At 40.9% G+C, this 19,331-nt stretch overlaps 2 protein-coding genes across 2 annotated transcripts; one reads left to right on the forward strand and one right to left on the reverse strand.

Annotated features, from left to right (window-relative positions):
- On the forward strand, window positions 1-2,588 carry LOC138010624 (uncharacterized). The gene is made up of 2 exons (XM_068857599.1): window positions 1-124; window positions 450-2,588. The coding sequence occupies exon 2, from the start codon at window positions 544-546 to the stop codon at window positions 1,831-1,833; it is 1,290 nt and encodes a 429-aa protein (XP_068713700.1). The 5' UTR covers window positions 1-124; window positions 450-543; the 3' UTR covers window positions 1,834-2,588.
- Window positions 2,589-9,666: 7,078 nt separating this feature from the next.
- LOC138009933 (uncharacterized) lies at window positions 9,667-11,679 on the reverse strand. Its single transcript, XM_068856916.1, has one exon. The coding sequence runs from the start codon at window positions 11,677-11,679 to the stop codon at window positions 9,667-9,669; it is 2,013 nt and encodes a 670-aa protein (XP_068713017.1).
- Window positions 11,680-19,331: the final 7,652 nt, after the last annotated feature.

Consider the following 19,331-nt stretch of genomic DNA (forward strand, 5'->3'; position numbering starts at 1 on the left):
ACGCATTTAATGAAAGCAGGTTTTGACTGTGACAAAAGCAACTCCCTAAACTCGGTTTCTAGTTCCTTACAAGCTCCTTGTGGCTACCTTTCATCCCACGATGACAATATTTGGCCGCGGAAAGGTATAGAACACCCTTTATTGGTAGCTTCACTGATTAGTTGAGAGCACACATGTACTCGACTTCATAAGATGAAGACTTTTTTACTATTTCTTTGATGAAATGGTATATGAAATGAATCATATATGAACTGCGGATATGAAATCAAGTGAAGCTATGATTTTCGCAGTTATGAACGCAATTTTTACAATTGCGTAGAAAAATTCAGGACTTCAACGGGTTCAAACCCCCTTTGAAGTCCTGAATTTTTGAGGCTTCTCTACGCAATTGTAAAAATTGCGTTCATAATTGCGAAGATCATAGCTTCACTTCATTATTATTTCTTTAGTATTACACAAGGCGAGAAGGACACACCAGTGATTTCAAAGGTGACGAATACATAGCCTGTGGCAAATTTACACTCGGTGGTGAAAACTTGATAAATGGAGAAGATTTTCTTTTCAAGATTTCTTGAGCGCAGGTCAGACTTGAGAAAAGAAGGTACCAGAAAAAACGGTTTCACTAGTCACGAGACGAAGGCTTACACTTCGGAATTTTGTCACAACGAAGAACGCACCACAGCAGCGAGCCTCGTTGATTTAAACCCACTTTTAACTACGCTTCTTAAAGAGGAACAGTCTGAACAGAGTGGGTTCGTTAAACTTGCTGAAGACGATGTTGTTCTTTTTGAACGACTGTGGGTTCTCTGGATTCTTGGACTCAAACTCGATTTACTTGACGGCATTGAAGAAATGTCTCCAGGACAGTACAACCATAGAACGCTCTACGAATGGATCGAAAGATCATTGGAAGAAGAGATTGACGATCTCGATTCAGTCGATAAAAACACTCTCACACCACAACTGCTTGCTTCAATAGGGTTCGATCAGTCAAGTGAAGCCGTTAAAAGCATCATAGAGCGTTCGTCTGTGGCAAGCACGCAACCACATATCGAAGCGTGTGAATGGGCACAGATATTCATCAAAGATGAATTTAAGTACAACCCTCTTCTTTCACCGTCCTCGGAAAGATTTCCTTTTAAAAGCAGTAAAACTAATGAATGGTTTTGTCTGGATGAAAACGAAGCCAAGGAAAAGAAACATTCTTACGACATCAGCAGCGTCAAAATTATGAACGTTGAGACAAAGGAATGGTTGTCGAAAAGCACTGAGGCGAATTTGCTCAAAGAAAACGACGAAGACCACATACTTCTTTTTCATGGTACAGATCACCAAAGCGCAAAGAACATTTTGTCGGTAAGAGGGATATATTTAAATGCTGGACGACAGAAGCGCGACTTCAGCTGTGGTAAGGGATTTTACCTTTCCAAGAATTTTGACGATGCGTTAAATTGGGCGAATTGCACAACAGCAAAGCCCGCAATACTGATATTCAAAGCAAATCGTCGTTTCTTGAATTCCGCTCAGAAGCTAGATTTGTTTGGCGACGAAAAGCGATGGAACGAAATAGTGTCTGCCTTTAGATCGGGAAGGCGAACGGCAAAAACACGAAAGAGTTTACATTCATACGACTTCATTGAAGGACCACTGGCGACTGTGAGAAGAAGTGAAAGCGCAGACGACGAGTTGGTTATTGAACAAAAACCGTCATCTTACCAAATTTGTCTGATTTCGAGTGAGTTTGCAGAAAGGTTTCAGCAAACCCTGCATTGTGTGTTATTTTTGGACAAAAATAATTTGGACAAGAGGCATGAAACTGTTTCTTCGATATGATGGCAATGAATGCTTAATTCAGACATGACTGAAGAAAGCAATGGAGACTGTAGTTTCAGCAAACCGGAACACAAATTTCTCATTCAGTAATCGAGCTTGTTCGGGTCCTGAAACGAAAGCTTTTCTTATTTTCGGACACCCTTTTGAGAATAGCCGCGGCAAGTCACGGTTCATAAAAGACTGAAAATCGTATAATTTTCAGGGAAAAGCATAAACCTGTTTTTCTTGAAGGACCGCCTTAAATTCTTCACAGAAAAAAAAAAGTAATCAGGCCACAGGTTGCAGCAAGCCGTAATACAACATTTTTACATATGTTTAGGCTCCGTTCAGTCGAAAGAAAATTTTTTCTGTCAAAGGGATGAACAGTGACAGTTCCGCGTGAAAATATAAAGCAATTACTTAAGGTCCTGGTAGATGTCTCAAATTACTCAAAAGCCTCAGCTTGTCAGGTGATGTGATGTGATTCAAAAATGAGACAGAGGTAGGTATTTAAAGGTATCTGTCACAGGATTTTCAAAACCACGAAGAAAATGTTTTTGATGATTTGTACTACTGCGAAAAACAGTCCTTAAAAGCTAAGAACCTGCTTTCAAATTATAGAAAGACAGTGTGAATTTTTGCTTATGCAATCCATTTTAGCACCCAAAGTAGATAGTCTCAGTTTAGTCAATAGACTCTTTAAGTTGACTTAAGTATCTCCGCCATGTTAATTTTGGTTTAAAATGATTAAAGAAACTTTAAGTATTCTATACAGAGACCAAAGTAGTACCTGTGACAGAGCCCCTTTAAGGCGTCTAAGCACATCAAATAATGAAGATAGGCCACTTCGGAATACCATAATACTCTTCGTTTGTTCCCCCCAAATTTTGCATAAGCCTTGTTTTCAGTTTTTCTTGGGACTTACAAGTCCCTCTGATTAGCAGGTGAGCGAACTCAAAGCCATATGTACAAGGTACTTCAGGGCAAATGCTATCTTTTTTCATGTTAACCCTACAGTCTGGACCATAGGTCACATTGTCCCTGCCCACACCCAGGATATGAAAAGCAAGTATGGTCTTGGCCTTGCCTTAAATTCAATGGAAGGAAGAGAAGTCAAGCATAGTTTTATTTCCAAGTACAGCAATAACACCATGTTTTATTTCTGCTGGGAACAGATTTTCCTCCATGAATTTGTTTCCCTTTTGTGGTTGAGAGGGAAGTGCTACAATTGGTCTAATGCTAACTCTTCATCCCTTTCCTATATTCCTAAGCAGGTCAACAATTCCGATCCAGCATTTTGCAATTGTGGGCTTCAGAAGGGTTCAACTGATAACAAGTGTATAATTTGTTCCAACAGTCTACAGGCTAAAATAGAGGCAAGCATTAAGAGGGAAAAACTTGATATCTAGGTAGACATGCTGCTGTCCTACAGTAATGGTTCGTATCTGTGAATGCCGCAGAGTTTCACGTCATTGCAGGTGGCTTGCACATGAATTTGTCTGATTGCCTGTTAAAGGGTTACGCAGCCCTTCATGTTTTTTTCCTTTCAGGCTTTTCTGTCTGCAGGGTTCATACAGGTCCTGGAAAACCTGGAAAGTCTTGGAATTTTATGGTGGCATTTTCCAGGACTGGAAAGTCCTTTTTTCCTTTCAGGCTTTTCTGTCTGCAGGGTTCATACTGGTCCTGGAAAACCTGGAAAGTCTTGGAATTCATTGTGGCATTTTCCAGGACTGGAAAGTCATGGAAAAAGGCTGCTGCTCTTGGAAAGTTCTGGAAATCTGTTAAACTCAAGTAAAAAATATGAATGTATAGCAGACAGTAAGTAGAATTAACTTTGAGATCTTGGGAGTGAAAGGGTTAATGTGAATTTTAGAGTCCTGGAAAAATCAATCTGATTCCTGGAAAAGTCCTGGAAATTTGTTTCTGAAAAGGGGTTTGAACCCTGTGTCTGGGAACCACTAATAGTTGTATGCATGAGTGAAAGCTATGATAATTGCACAATTTTCTTTCAAAACAGGGGCTCTCATGAGCATTTTCAAAGAGAAAGTGAATTTTATTACCTAGAAAAAGTATCTATTGTGAGGAACAGGTAAATCAGGTGAGTGATTCTACTGCCTGATTAAGACCAGCAGAAAGTGGTTGAAATTAATGTTGCAGTCATTTGCAAAGTGACTATAATGAGACAATAAATGAACCTTTTTTTACTTTATTTAGGGAACTGTGTGAGAATCTTTTCATTTGCATCAGTGGATTTTGTCATTGTCCCTGTGGGAGGCATCTAAAAACTGCAATGCAGACAGCCATAGTGTTGTAAGGAAATGCAGCTTGTAGGCTATACAGCAAACATAGTGTAATTGACATTCAGCCCCTCAAAATGTTTGCAGTGGCTGGCAACACAATAGAAAATAAAAACAAAATTCAGGCAGGGGATCCTGTGAAAAATTTATGTGGCTCTAAGTAGTGAACCTACTGATGTAGCCAAAGTAAGACATAAAATGTTGTCACTAGCACATTTTGAGAGGACTGGATATCTTGTACACATATAGCAGGGCAAGACTAATCTTTCCAAATTCCACCTGCATAATAACAGAGTGTATAGTGGGTGCCACTGGAAGAGTAAAGGGTGAGTGGCCTTATATATGCATATTTTTACCATGCAGGAAATGCTTATCTTCGTAAATGTGCAGTATTTATAAATAATCTTATTAAGTATTGCTCCTTTTTTAGCTGTTACTTTTAAGGGTGACTTAACTTTAAGGTCACATTATTGCATATAGATGGTTTTCACCTGACGTCACAGCGGCCATGTTGGTGTACAGAACAATAGAGAAAAAAGTCTTTTGGGAATTTGACTTTATTTTAACGCAAAACATGAGCTATAATTTGCTATTGTTTTGTACACCAACATGGCCGACTCGTCACGTGATTGAAAACTATCTATTAATTTTAATAACAGGAGTTTTTAACGTATTTACACACCAGAGCATATACAGTGAATGTATATGTGGATATTGGGGCTAACTTAATGTGTGTATAAACCAGAGTGCATAGAGTACTGCTACAAATTATGGTTGTACAGAGCATAATAATATGGTAGACAAATGTAAGCTCTTGAAAAGTGCAAAGAAGGGTCAGTGGTTATATATGCATGATTTCATCTTCTAATAAGTGGTCATGTTTTTAATTGTACAGAATTAAGAGGTTTAACATTGCTCCTTTTTTGATAAGTTAACTCTTAAGGTGTGAAGAGGTTATGACTAGTTTAAATGTCACGGAATAGTATGCAGATTTTAATAACAGCAGTGTATCTTTTATATGTAAATTCTACAGTAGTTTTTAGAGTTCTACATTGCTCCTATTTTTCTGATTTTCTCTGATTGTGACTCATTTTAATGTCACATAATAGTGTATAATTTTAATTACAGCAGTGTTTAATCCATTGAGTCCCAAGAGTGACCAACCTCAAATTACATAATGATATGGACACCAAGGAAAATTGATTTGATCTTTTAACAAATTCTCCGAACTAATGCTGCAAGCCGGGAGAATTTGCACGTGGATCTTGAGCCAATTAAGGAATCTTAAATATATTTATACAGTATACATACAATGTTTTCCTCAGCTCCACCTTGTGAAGCATTGAGATTCTGGGGAAACAAATTTAACTGTTGCTCTTGGGACCAGTCATTAAGTGTTTCATGTTGCACATGTGCTTTCTTCTCTTACAGGCAAGTACAGTCTAAAAAGGAGGTTTTACACCAGAATGTTTTCTAGGAATGAAGCTCTGGCTTTTTGTTTTACTCGTATGCTTTCTTCTTGAAGTCTTTTAAACAAATAGCACTATATTTCTGTGCTAATGCAGTATGTGTAATCCTTAACAAAATAAGGATTAATGATTTCAACTTACATTGTACAAGGTATTTATAAACCATGGCACTATTAGATTTTCTGTGCTAGTGCAGTATAAGCAATGCTTGACAAGATAAGGATCCAATTTTAACTCACATTGTACAGAGTATTTATAAACAACAGTACTGTTAGATTTTCTGTGCTGAAGTAGAATTATAATAGCTTAAGAGAATAAAGATCAGTAATTTGACTGACATGTCTACATAGTATTATTAAAACAACCATGCTACCATTGAGTAAGAGCTTTTTTGAGCTGTTTTAAAAAGATGCCCTAAATATAGGTGTTGATTATTGACTATGTTAACGATGAAACAACAACAATGATATTGAATGTAAGGAGAAATGTAGACTCGGAAAAATATCCGAGTCCCAGATGGGATTTGAACCCACGACCCTCCGTGATCTAGTCGGATGCTCTAACCACTGAGCCAACCGAGTCTACATTTCTCCTTACGTTCAATATCATTGTTGTTTCATCGTTAACACACTCACTTTGGAGGTTGGTTGGCTGCATCTTGATATACATTAATGCGACAGCGTGATGCTGTTAGTGAGTTTCAAATGTGCTAGTCAATACTTGGCTGTGTAGCCGCGCGATGCGGTTCCAGTCGAGACCCACAAATTGACCCTTGCTCACCATAGAGTCTCCAGTAGCTCAGTGGTTAGAGCATCCGACTAGATCACGGAGGGTCGTGGGTTCAAATCCCATCTGGGACTCGGATATTTTTCCGAGTCTACATTTCTCCTTACATTCAAGATTATTGACTACTCATGCAATGAATTCACACAATATCACAACTTCATCTTCTGAGTGCTCATAAATAGTGTAAACAGCCCATTTGATAAAATGCTATTGACTGAGTTTAGGTCGGGCCGGACAAGAAAATATTTGACCCTCGGCCATGGTGCATGGACCTCGCTGCGCTCGGTCCTTACGCCATAACCTCGGGCCAGATATTTTCCCGTCTGGCCCTCCTACTCAGGCAATAAGTAAATAACACGTTTCTGTTATTGTTAAGTGCATTGCACAAGGGGTGGGAGGGGGGGAATTTATCAGATGCCCTAACCTGGGGCATTTGTGGATGGTCAGAACAGACAGTAGTTGTTCCAACAGTCTCCACTATGGGCTGATAAGTTTCGTAAAATGCCCAACCTATGTTTGCCTTACTCCCTCCCCCGCTGCAGTTTGACATATTCAAAGCTGGAATTAAAATACAAACAAACAAACAAACTGGTTCCATTTTTCAAATGTCAATTGTGCTGAGGAAAGCCATGAGTGTTCCATTCCCCAAAGTACTAAGAAATGACAAATTGGCCTTTAGTAATCTTGTACATAAAGGCCATGTCCTTTTCTCCAGAGGCGAGGACTGAGACTTTGCAGCCACACTTTCCCGGTCAAGGTTCGTTTAAAATACGACACCACCTGTCTCGCTCTTCCCGGAAAGTATCGAAAAAAGCTGCTTGACTGGGCGTAGGGTAGTAAAGGACTCAACTTCTGCCTACTTGTTCCTCCCAAAGTTTACAAACGGTTCGCAAAATCCATCTATACCTTTCATCATCCTCAGCAGGATGCTAAAAATCCCATAGGGAATGCCACGAGTGATTTCGGAGTAATATATTGACGCTAGCCAAAGCTTCGATTCAGTATAAAAAATAGTTCCAGCGTATACGGGGTAGCTATTCAACATTTTGGCGGCCTGTGTTATCCCAGGAACGTGGTTTCGAATCAAGTCGTAAAGTGGAACCAACATTTCCACACTTGCATTGACAAAATATTCGCCATTTACCTGGTCCTTTCCAAGTCCTTGTAGGGATTGTTTGAGCGTTTGTGCCAAGAAATTGTTGTTCTCAAATGCATCATCTTCTATTACTTCACATTATATACCCAAATCTCTATTTTCCAACTTATCATCGTCTTCCAGAACTTTTTCAAGAGTTTCCTCAGCACTTACCGAAGCCGCCATTGTTTTACAACTAATCGTGATCAAAGATTAGGAAGTGCGTTCTACATCATTTGTAGTGTGATAATGGAGAAGTGGATTGTGTGAAGAAAAGAAAATAGGAAAGTATGGTCATGCATTTATAGCAGATGGAGTGGAGTGAACTGTGTCCTTACGTTAGTTTGGCTTTTCTCATCTGTTTCACTAGATGTAGTTTTTCTTCTCTTAGCGAGTCTACTTTGTTTGTCATCATTTGTTTCTTTTAACTTTGTCTTCAGGTATCTTAATCTGTTTTTGTTTTGATCTTTTTTGTCAGGCACAGTTGAAACATAGTGTAGTTCATTAATATATCCAATGAATATTGTGTTTGTTTGACCTTCATGGACAACAGGAGTAATAATTGCACCATCTGGCTTATTTATATCAGACTCAGTGATATGAATTACACAGTTATGAGCATTAGCTACCGCCTGGATAATTATATTGTCACACCATGTACCTGGTGTCGACATTTGTTGAATGTAGTTCTCCCAGCAATTATTAGAAATACTTTCAATATATAACTGTGGATGATCATTTAAATGCCTAATTCCAGCCATTCGAATTTGAAAGTGCAAGTCTGGTGTTCCATAGAGCTGATGCGAAACTGACTTGAAAAAACAGTCTCCACTTCCACCAACATCATAAGCCATTAAACTTATGTGTGCTAATCTCTCAGTTAGACAGGCCCAGGGTGAGTTATCACTTAAAAGTAACAACTATACTGGTATGAAGAAAAATACCGTGAATGTAGTTTGATTTGGTTTCAGAATTCACAAAAGAGAAACCAATCTTCTCGGTGCTCTTTGAAACTATAACATTAACACTAGCTTCGCTTAAATTACCTTCATTGAAAACAGTACATCTCCAGGTATTATTCATCAAAGCATGAACAGGAGTGTATACACCACCCATAGTATTTATTCTGTCATGGCTTGTCAATCCACTAATTTCTCTCGATACAGCAGGCCTCATTTGCTCTTCATTGGGTAATAAATTTGAAATTGTTTGGCTCAATGGCCGCCGAGCTACACAACTCAGTAAACTTGTTTGGCACAATTGCCGCCGAGCTACACAACTCGGTAAATTTGTTAGACACACGAATGACGCAGTCAATGTAAACGAAAACGAGGCCCACAGCCCCTGCAAAAAGCTAGAGGGGCGGCCAATTTGCAGTCCACAAAAAAATCTCGATTTCTCGCCCCTGCAAAACCTGCGAAACCAAATTAGGATGCGCTCTCTCGTTCCTCGAGAACGCAATTACAATTTGTGGCATTAACGCGGGAAACCGCTGAACACAACAAATGGCGAACTTGAGCGTTCTCGCGAATGGTACTGGGTATCACCCGAGAAAAAGGGTTCCAAAGTACCGGGTATCACCCGACCGTAGTATACTGTAGTACGTCCAAGAGTAGCTACGTAAGCGAAAAAAAGCTCGGGCTTGAGTTGGGGATACTGCTCGAACATATTTGTGCTTGTGTTCAGCTTTTTAGATTAGCCCAGGTTTTTACCATATTTTCTTGATTGTTAGGCACACTTTTTGGGACTGTTTGACGGAGAAATAAGCTAGATTATTATTATTTCAGAAACTTGAAACTAAAATGAAAGTAAAGCAGCCACAAGACTAACATCACAAGGATATAACTAATGTAATGATGCCTTGGCATTATGGGTATCTAGTGTAGCGGCGGAACTGCTACACTGGGACCTTACGATGTACCATATAACATACGACAACAACTCAGTTTACTTGAAAAATCCACAGAGATTCGTTTACACGCAGTCTTGATACAATGATACGATGGAATGGCGATAACGAAAACTATAGGAAAACACAAAACCTAACATTACAAAGCGCGCTAGGGGCGAATATGAAAATACAATAAAACAAGAAACAAATCATTTCAAATGAACAGAAAAAACTTACATCTGTGTCCTAATATCCTCGCGACGCCTTATAGAAACCTTAATCCGTAAACAGTGAGTCCTTGGTACCGTCTCTTGACACTCCTTCCTTGACATTTATATGTTCCTTACATCTGATTTGCAATATCTTATTTACTCGCAGGAACACAGCTACAGCTGTCCTTAACCGATGGCAATCAGAGAAGTGGTATATCAGTTTGCTTGCTGCACTAGCTGACTGATTGACGATCACTACATTGCTTGAGGCCATGGTTGTCCCCTTTACTTCTGGGTCATCAGCTGGGACCTGGTGCACCATACGCGGTTGTCGAGGCCACTCACTCTCTGGTTTCCACAAAAAAGCCGGGCCTTGCAACCAACGCTTCCCTTCAATGAGAGCAAGTCCATTCAGTCCCCTGGAAGCATCATCTGCCGGGTTTTCCTTTGTGTCTATGTACTTCCACTGATTTAAACGTGAGCAGTCGTGAATAAGCTGCACCCGATTTGCAACAAACACATGAAAGCGTTGCTGTTCATTGGCAATATAGCGCAACACAGTGGTGGAGTCCGTATGGTATACGAAATCAGGATTGCCGTCGACTTCTTTCTTCAACAATTCTCCAACTCGAATTGAGACAGACTTGATGGGAGCAAGTCGTGCTTTGCCCATAAGGAAAGAACAGTAAATGCGATTGCTGTTATCGCGCAGTCGCAAGTAAGCAACAGAGCCATATCCAACAGAACTAGCATCGGAAAAAAGATGTATCTGCTGGGACACCACGGTTCCAAACTCTGCTGGCTTGACGCACCTATTAACCTTGAACTGTTCCAAAAGTGGTAGCTCACTTAACCATTTGTCCCATCTAACTTGGTATTGCTCAGGAACAGTGTCATCCCATCCCATCTCTTCGCGACAGAGGTCCTGGAGTATCTTCTTCGCTGGAAGCGTAAATGGCGCGGCAAAGCCCAGTGGATCATAAATTGAGGAGACTACTGACAATATTCCTCTTCTTGTTGGTGGCTTGTCATTAAGAACTATACGAAACTCGAAGGCATCAGATTCCACACACCATTGTACCCCGAGGGCACGTTCAACAGGCAAACGATCACTGCCGAGGTCAAGGTCTCTGGCTTCTTTAGAACGTTTCTCGGGCGGAATAGATTCCAAGACAGCACGGTTGTTGCTTATAAACTTAGTTAAGTTAAACCCTCCGTGTGCACATGCTTCACTAAGCCCTTGGATCAATTCAATGGCAACTTGTTCGTCTTTGACGGAACGAAGGCAATCGTCCACGTAGAAGTTTCGTCGGATGGTTTCAGCTACAAGTGATCCACTTTGGGATTCGGTGTCATTAGCCGTCTGCTTCAAGGCAAAGTTACAACAGCTTGGAGAAGAGGCTGCCCCAAAAAGATGTACCGTCATCTGATATTCTTGGATAGTCGATTCCAAATTTCCATCAGGCCACCAGAGGAATCTGAGGAAATCACATTGCTCATCAGGGACCCGTACCTGATGGAACATGGCCTCTATATCTGCCATAAACGCAACACGATCTTGCTGGAAGCGTGTGAGAACCCCGACCAAGGAATTAGTAAGGTCCGGGCCTTGCATCAATTGATCGTTCAAAGATGCTCCTTCATACTTTGCGCTACAGTCAAAGACTACACGTATTTTGTGGGGCTTTTTAGGATGGTAAATTCCGTGGTGTGGTAGGTACCATGCCTTCCCGGGTTCAACTTCTAGACGGTCTTCCGGCACCTTTCTTGCATGTCCTCTTGATATCATCTCGTTTACAAAACTTACATAATCGTTCCTGTAATTCTCATCACGCAGCATCTTCTTCCTCTGCCACATCGCTCGTTTCAATGCTTGATCGCGATTGTTTGGCATCGTCGTTTGAGAATTTCTAAATGGCAATGGTATTACGTAATGACCATTATGATGTTGGATGCTTTGCTCTATCCCAGTAATGAACTTTTTGTCCTCCCGGGAATAACTGTATTCGTCCGGACCAGACTTGCGGTCGTTAAAATCTAACTGGAACATTTGCTGAATGGCTTGGGGCGATATCATCTCCTTGACTGACTCTGCCTCTCGAACTGTGATTCTATGGCAAATGGCATTACTGGGGCATGGAGTGCCTCTTACATGCAGAGACAAGTCTCAATCATTTAATATTTAACAAGAACCTTTTTTTCCTTGCTATTTTAACATGCAATGTGAAGTGTTCTATAGTTTTGTGGTTTAAAGATAATTATGATGTTTGTGTAATATATTTTAGGGCTTAAAGAGAAGTGTACATCCAATAGCTGACTTTGTGGCTTCTACATTTTCATCTTTGGGATGCACCACCTACAAAACCTGAGTTGGCATTTAGTGTTAACCTGATGGAGCTCCTTCACACTTCGAATCTCGAATGTCAAGTGACATTCAAGAACTTTTGTGATGCTCACCAGACTACGGCAGATGATTTTATTGCTTAATTCCAGTAAGGTCCAATTAATAGCTTTTTAAATAGTTTTGTACTGTAACTTATACTGTCTTTTCCAGTAACTTATTTCTAAGTGGCATTATAGCAATTGGCACTAGCTTTTGTTAATGATTTTACTGCATGCCCTCATTCTGTGCGGATTTTAACAGCAGTATCACCGACTATCACCATTAGCCCAATGGCAGTCTGGGCATGGCTACTGCTTTTGTTGCGTACAAATGAACTCTCCAAGACCTGCAGTGTTTGATAAGCAATACCCAGTTTGTGAGGTCTTAGAGTTTTATTACATGTAGGTAGTACTAACATTAAATTCCCTTGTTTTTCCGAACATTTACTGATGGCAACATGTAATACGACACCTGTCCTTGTTAATGGGGAGATTTAGTATCATGTTTACAGCAAATGTCAGGCTACAATTTGAATTTTGACAAAAGTCAAAGAAAGTTTGTTTGATTTTAGCTCAATTCTTGCCTGTTGTCTACACAGTTATATGAAGTAACTTCCCAGAAGAGAGAGAGAAGTTAGAATAATTATGAGAAATTTCCTGTGAAAAGTGGCAGCCTGCCGTTCGCTGTTTCACAACAGCTTTTACTTTGAATCCAAAACATATGTTACGAAGTTGATCAGAATACTACTATAAAAACTATCATGCATATATTAATGCATGAAAAATATTTTGGCATTGTTCCCCTGTTCCCCAGTTCAAATTAGCCATGTTCCCTTGTTCTCCAGCTTCCCTGGGAGGGCCTCATAGAACCCTAGTATAAAAAGTAAATGAAGCCAAAAGGAATTTTAAAAAAGTGAAGGAAGCAGACAAACAGATAAATTTGGTTTTATCAAATATGTTGATAGAGGTTTAATTACCACTGTGAACGATTTGGAAAGCTGACGTTTCGAGTGTTAGCCCTTTGTCAGAGCGAAATCAAATCATTTTGCTCTGACAAATGGCTAACACTCAAAATGTCAGCTTTCCAAATCATTCACGGTGGTAATTTGACCTCTATCAAGACGTTTGATAAAACCAAATTTTCCTGTTTCACTCTCCCACTGATGCAGCACCTATAACTAATGCTGTGCCATTATGGAACGGAATACTTTCCCCCTATCCTGGGGCAAACCAGCCTGTGGGCACGGCTTAGGTGATTCATGACCACCCTTAGGTACCCTTCAATACAGGTCCAAGAGATCGGGTCATGCCTTCATAGCCTACCTGACCGGCCAGTTGTGGCAAGTTCACCATGTAAAAACACTAGCTTCCAGTCAACCTGTGACTGAGAGGTCCCTACATGACTTGAGACCCAACTTGGGACAGACCTCTGACAGGGATTGGTCCTGACGATCCACCTTCAAAGAGTGTAGGTTCAAGAGGCCTGTTCATGACTGGTGAACCGACTTCCTCCATACCATATACCAATAAAGCCTTTCAGGCCTACCCTTGCTGACTTCCAAAAAAATTCACTCCAAAATCTTATATGTAAGCCCAGCTCAAACATAGCACATAAGTGTGGTTTTAAATGGCTCATCAACATCACACGGTCAGGGAGGAAAGTATTTATGCTAGAGTTAGCCACATTCCAAAATTGGCCATTATGGTATCCCAGGCCTTCGGGAATGTGCAATGGCATTGAAACTTGCATTGCTCTATAGGCCTCGTCGGGGGGTTGGTGTCCGAGGGGACACTTTCCCAGCGGGGACCAAGATGCCAGATGTTTTTGCTGTTTGCATGCACAGCCTGTGGACTACGTGCAGAGGCCAAACAAGTGATGCAGTCGGATAGCCCTCGGCAGCCTGCATCGAATTGCACAGATTTCTGGTGAACTCCTGTAAGTAAGGTTAGCCTTTCAGGGACGTGCCATGCAGATGGCAAGTGCTGTCTTCCTATACAGTAAAAAAACACCAATGAGTGAGGACGCATATCTGAGTCCTGAAAATCTGAGCCTCGAGGCTCTGGACGAAACTGCTAGAGTTAGGGTTAGTGTAGTGGGATGACCATTGTCAGTGTGAATTCAATAGACCAGTGCTCAGAGAAGGTTTGTGCCGTACATATCCACTGTCTTTCATGGAACTGTCATGGGTGTGGTCGAATAGCCCCTATCAAAGTGCATTAGCATTATGGTTGGTCTCCAGGGAGACCTATAATCATGGGAAGATTGGCATTTTCTTGTAGGTATGCCAGGTCTTCCAGGGAGGACCCTGCCACTCACATGCACAATCAAATGGGGCGCATCCCGTGGCGCAAGTCGCACACCCAGGAAAGGCTCTACACTCTATCAAAAAACATGTTTTTCGACCATAACTCCCCCCCCCCCCCCCCCAACAACCGTGATCCTTCAGACCCAACTAAGATTGTCTGCCAGTGCGAGATGCACCTACCTGCCAAATTTCAGCATCGTAGCTTAAAAGCGAGGGTCACAATACATCAGCACTTATCTAGCCTAATTCTGAAGACTCCCAAGTCCTGTAAGTGTGTAAAACTCTCACCACATTTGACAGGCCAAGTAACCCTAGAAAGTCAAAAGTAAAGCTATTCCATCATATCATATATCGCTGGAAAGGCCTCGCCGAGCCTTACCACGTGACGCAATTTGGGCATCCTGTGTCATGTTGGGTGTCCTGTACAACGTTTTAACTGCATAACATTCCTACCCTTTATCCCCTTGTGACCAAACTCAGTCAACGTGAAGAGGACACTTTGCCCCACCCAAGGATACCGCTTTCGCCCCGAGGCTTATCGACCCGCGGACGCTACGACCATAGTACAGTTATGCCATTGACAAATTCACTTCAGGGAGCCGTTTAAAAGGTAATAAATGATTGAAATATGCTTAAAACTGCTTTATCTACGGTCTAACGCTTAGTGAGAAAATAGATCTATGAAATTAAGCCAAATTTTAACATTGAGTTTCACTCTAGATTACCCGGCATAAAAATGCCCGCAAAAAGTATACTATAGTACATTTATGACATTGAGAAATTCACTTCACGGAGCCGTTTAAAACGTAACAAGTGCTTGAAATATGCTTAAAACTGCTTTATCCACAGTTAACGAATCAGCGAGAAGTTAAATATCTGAAATTAGGCCATTTTGAAAATCGATTTTAACTCTCGATTACCCGGCAAAGCAATGCCCGCAAAGATTATACTATAGTAAAATTATTCACTTCACGGAGCCGTTTAAAACGTAATAAGCAATTGAAATACGCTTAAAACTGCTTTATCTACGGTCTAATGCTTGGTGAAAAAACAGTTCTTTGAAATTAGGCCAATTTTGAACATCTACTTCATCGATTTTCACTCTAGATTACCCGACACAACAATGCCCGCAAAAAGTATATTGTAGTACATTTATGACATCGGGAAATTCACTTCACGGAGCCGTTTCAAACGTAATAAGCGATTAAAATATGCTTGAAACTGCTTTATCCACGGTTAAAGACTTGGTGAGAAGTTTAATCTCTTAAATTAGGCCATTTTGAAAATGGATTTTCCCACTAGATTACCCGGCATAACAATGCCCGCAAAGATTATACTATAGTAAAATTATGCCATTGAGAAATTTACTTCACAGGCCGTTTAAAGGGTCATAAGCCATTGAAATACGCTTAAAAACTGCTTTATCTACGGTGTAACGCTTGGTGAGAAAATAGATCTGTGAAATTAGGCGAATTTCATTCTAAATTACGCGGCATAAAAATGCCCGCAAAAAGTATACTATAGTAAATTCATGACATCGAGAAATTCACTTCACGGAGCCGTTTAAAACGTAATAAGCGATTGAATTATGCTCAAAACTGCCTTATCCACGGTTTTTTAAGGCTTGCTGAGAAGTTAAATCTCTGAAATTAGGCCATATATTGAGTTTAGTACAAGTTATGACATTGCAAAATTCACTTCACGGAGTCTTTAAAGCGTCACAAGAGATTGGAATTTGCGTTAAATTGATTTAAGTATGATTGTTTGCGCTTTATAAGCTTCAATGTCGTTGTAATTTTCGTTTTTCGCTTAGAAATCTTACGATTCACTTCCGTTCGTATTGAATTGTGGGGAACATACTATAGTATACTTTCGACAGGTGATACCCGCGTACTACGGTGCATTTTCAGCGGCTGTCACCCACAGGAGTCGCGAGAATCGGGTGATTTTGAGTGCTCTTGTGCCCACCGTAATGGTCCCAAGAGAAAACAAAAACAATGCTTATGCAAAATATTTAGGGGGACAAACAAAGAGTGTTATGGTATTTTCCGAAGAGGACTACAGCATGTAGTCATTGCTGGTTGATTTCAGCGTTCTCCTGATAGCTGCCAAAAATAGCTTAAATTGATACCTCGAACTGACAATATAATACGCATGCATCTTACGAGATGAAGTGACTCTATTTGCTATGGCGTATTTCTCTACGATAAATCCAGTTATACATGTTGCATCCTAAAAAAAGAGACATAGATTTACTGAAATGTGAATTTCATCTTCAATTCATAAGAGTGACAGCTGATAGCAACGCAGTGCAGCCAAGAATCGGATCAAGTTCTTGACAAACAAAACTGGTCTCGGAAAGGAAACAATTTTTTCCCTCCCTACCCCTACTCGGTGCAACATAAATGGTAATGGTAATGAATTTATATAGCGCATTTCCTATTATCATATTCAAATGCGCTTTACAAGCAAGGCATCTATGGGTGAGATTGGACATCAGCATATATAGGCGCCGCTGGCAGCCGCTGTCAGTCCATTAACGATCTCACCCAGCACATGAATGAATGAAATGAGGCCTGACCACAACACCGGGAGCTCCATGCCCTACTCTTTACGAATAGTGCGTGGGTTCTTTTACGGCCCACTGGGTTGTGAACATTGAAGGGTTGTGAGACGGGGCCTACGGTTTATAGTCCTTATCCGAGAAGACTTGAAAGTCTAACCATTTGCGGATGTAATTACAAAGGCAGCACTTTCTCGTCAGTTATTTAAAGACCCTGAGTGTTGGTCCGGCAGGAGTCGAACTCACGACCTCCCGCATGGCAGCCCGATGCTGAACCAACTGAGCCACCGGTGCTCTTCAAGAGCCCCACTGACCCACCCCCCTTCTACCCAATTTGTAAACTCGTCGTCTTTTTAAGCACGACCTTTAGCTTCACTCAGTTGTCAGAGGATAAAAGCCGGTAGAGTGGCGATGTGGCTACACCTGATTAAATGTAGCCTGTTGGAGTTGTACGGCTGGCTCACTGGGCTGGCATTGTTCCCTGAATGGCGTCCAATGTTAAGCCCCGTAGGGCTGGGTTAGTAGGGACCTTAAGATCCAGGACGGGAATGAGGACGAGGCGCGCCAAAGGACGGTTAGGACTGGGCCTAGGTCCCCGTCTCACGCGAGTGATAAATACACCTTTGTCACGCTTCCGCCATATTGGATTCAAAACGAGGCTAGCCGTGCATGAGTAGCTATGCAAAATGGCGACTGCAACTCCTGAACCCTCGTGCTGGAGCAAATCCTTGAAAAATTTACCCGAACTAAGCTTACGATTTGTCGATGAATGGGCAAAACAAGAAGCAAAAGTACCGAAGAAAGTGTTGATTCGGGGCTATAGTAATTTTTGCGAAGGATATATATTCGACGTGGAAGGTTTGTATCGGCAAAACGTGGCCTTCTCTAAAGTCTCTGTAAGGTTTTGTTTGTGATGTTTGTAATAGCACACACTATCCCTTTTCACAGTAAAATCTTCCGGCAAAAACGAAGCCATCATCAAGGCTCGGAGTTACAAATCTCAAAGGAAAAACGATGAACCTTGGAAATTACAGGTACTTTAGTGAAATTAGCGTCTATGTTACTTATCAAGTTTTATGTGAAAAATGACTTGGACACTGAATGTCGTACTTATCCCGTTTAAATGCAATTTATCACGCAGGTCACATTAGCAGTGGCCTCTGCAACCAAGGTACTCTCAGCTCGATGTGAACGTGAAGCAGGCATGGGCAAATGCAATCACGTAATAGGTTTACTTTATCTTCTGGCCCACTATCAGGCACTTGGTCTTAAGACTGTCCCTCCTGCCGTTTCCAAAACATCTTTACCTCAAACGTGGAACGTACCAAACAGATCTCAAGGAATAAATCCAGGGGAGGTGCAAGACGTTACAATGCAAAGAGTAAAAATGCCCACTTCATCTACAAAGCGGTCTATAATCCTATTTCTAATGTGATAGGGGACTTAGCTGTTGTTGAAAAGCTACGGACGGCAATCAAGAATTTTCCATCAGTACAGCTCCACAGTGCCTTGCCCGCTAGCAACGATGTCTGTAAAGTAAGCTGTAAGTTTGGAGATGTTCCAAAAGGGTGTATGCTTTCATATCAACAGAGAGTCAAACTGTCTAATAAGCCTTAAGTGCTCATAAACATTGAAGCACCTGATCCCCCTTCATTTACCTTACCTCCAGTAAATCAAACATACTCCACTGTACTGACCATGTTACAGCAGAATTTCATAGATGGCTTAAAACTTTCTCTTGGTCAGGCAAATTTGTATGAAAAAGAGACCCAGAACCAGGCAGATGATAAATTGTGGCACGAGCTCCGGGCACAAAGATTAACAGCAAGTAAGTTTAAGGATGTCTGTTGCCGCAAAAAGGATTTCGACTTACTTGCTAAACGCTTCATGAAGAAAACAATTCAAACAGCTGCAATGAAGTATGGAATTGACAATGAGGAAATGCAGCTACAAGCTATCCTGACATTACACGTCTCAATGTTTATCCATGTGGCATTATTGTGAATCCTTCATGTCCTCATTTAGCATGTTCCCCTGACCGCAGCGTTTACGATCCGAGTGAGGCAAATCCATGGGGTACCCTAGAAATAAAATGCTCTTTGGCTGACTCTGTTGTCGAACTACCATACCTAAAAGAAGTTAACGGCGCACTAAAACTGAAAAAAACTCACAGTTACTACCAAGTGAATGGGCCCCTGCTTCTCTCAGAGATTACCTGGGTTTACTTTTTTGTTTTTTGCAAGAAAGACTATCACTTAGAAAGAATTAGATCAGATAGTGAAATGCAAGCAGCCATGAAGGAGAAGTTGGATCAGTTTTATTTCGAGTTTTTGATTCAGAGATTAATGAAATGCTGACAGTGATTCTATGCTTGTACGTTACTTGTACTTATTTAACAGTCCTTTACATAATCTTGTAAAATAAAATGTGCACACTGGATAGTAGTAATGTGATAGAAGTTGCAAACTGTTGAGTTGG

Source organism: Montipora foliosa, chromosome 7 (assembly GCF_036669935.1).
Source record: "Montipora foliosa isolate CH-2021 chromosome 7, ASM3666993v2, whole genome shotgun sequence".
Lineage (NCBI taxonomy): Eukaryota > Metazoa > Cnidaria > Anthozoa > Scleractinia > Acroporidae > Montipora > Montipora foliosa.

Bases quoted from the DNA above. Each gene is read 5' to 3' on its own strand.
- LOC138010624 (XM_068857599.1), top strand. From the start codon at position 544: ATGGAGAAGATTTTCTTTTCAAGATTTCTTGAGCGCAGGTCAGACTTG.
- LOC138009933 (XM_068856916.1), bottom strand. From the start codon at position 11,679: ATGATATCGCCCCAAGCCATTCAGCAAATGTTCCAGTTAGATTTTAAC.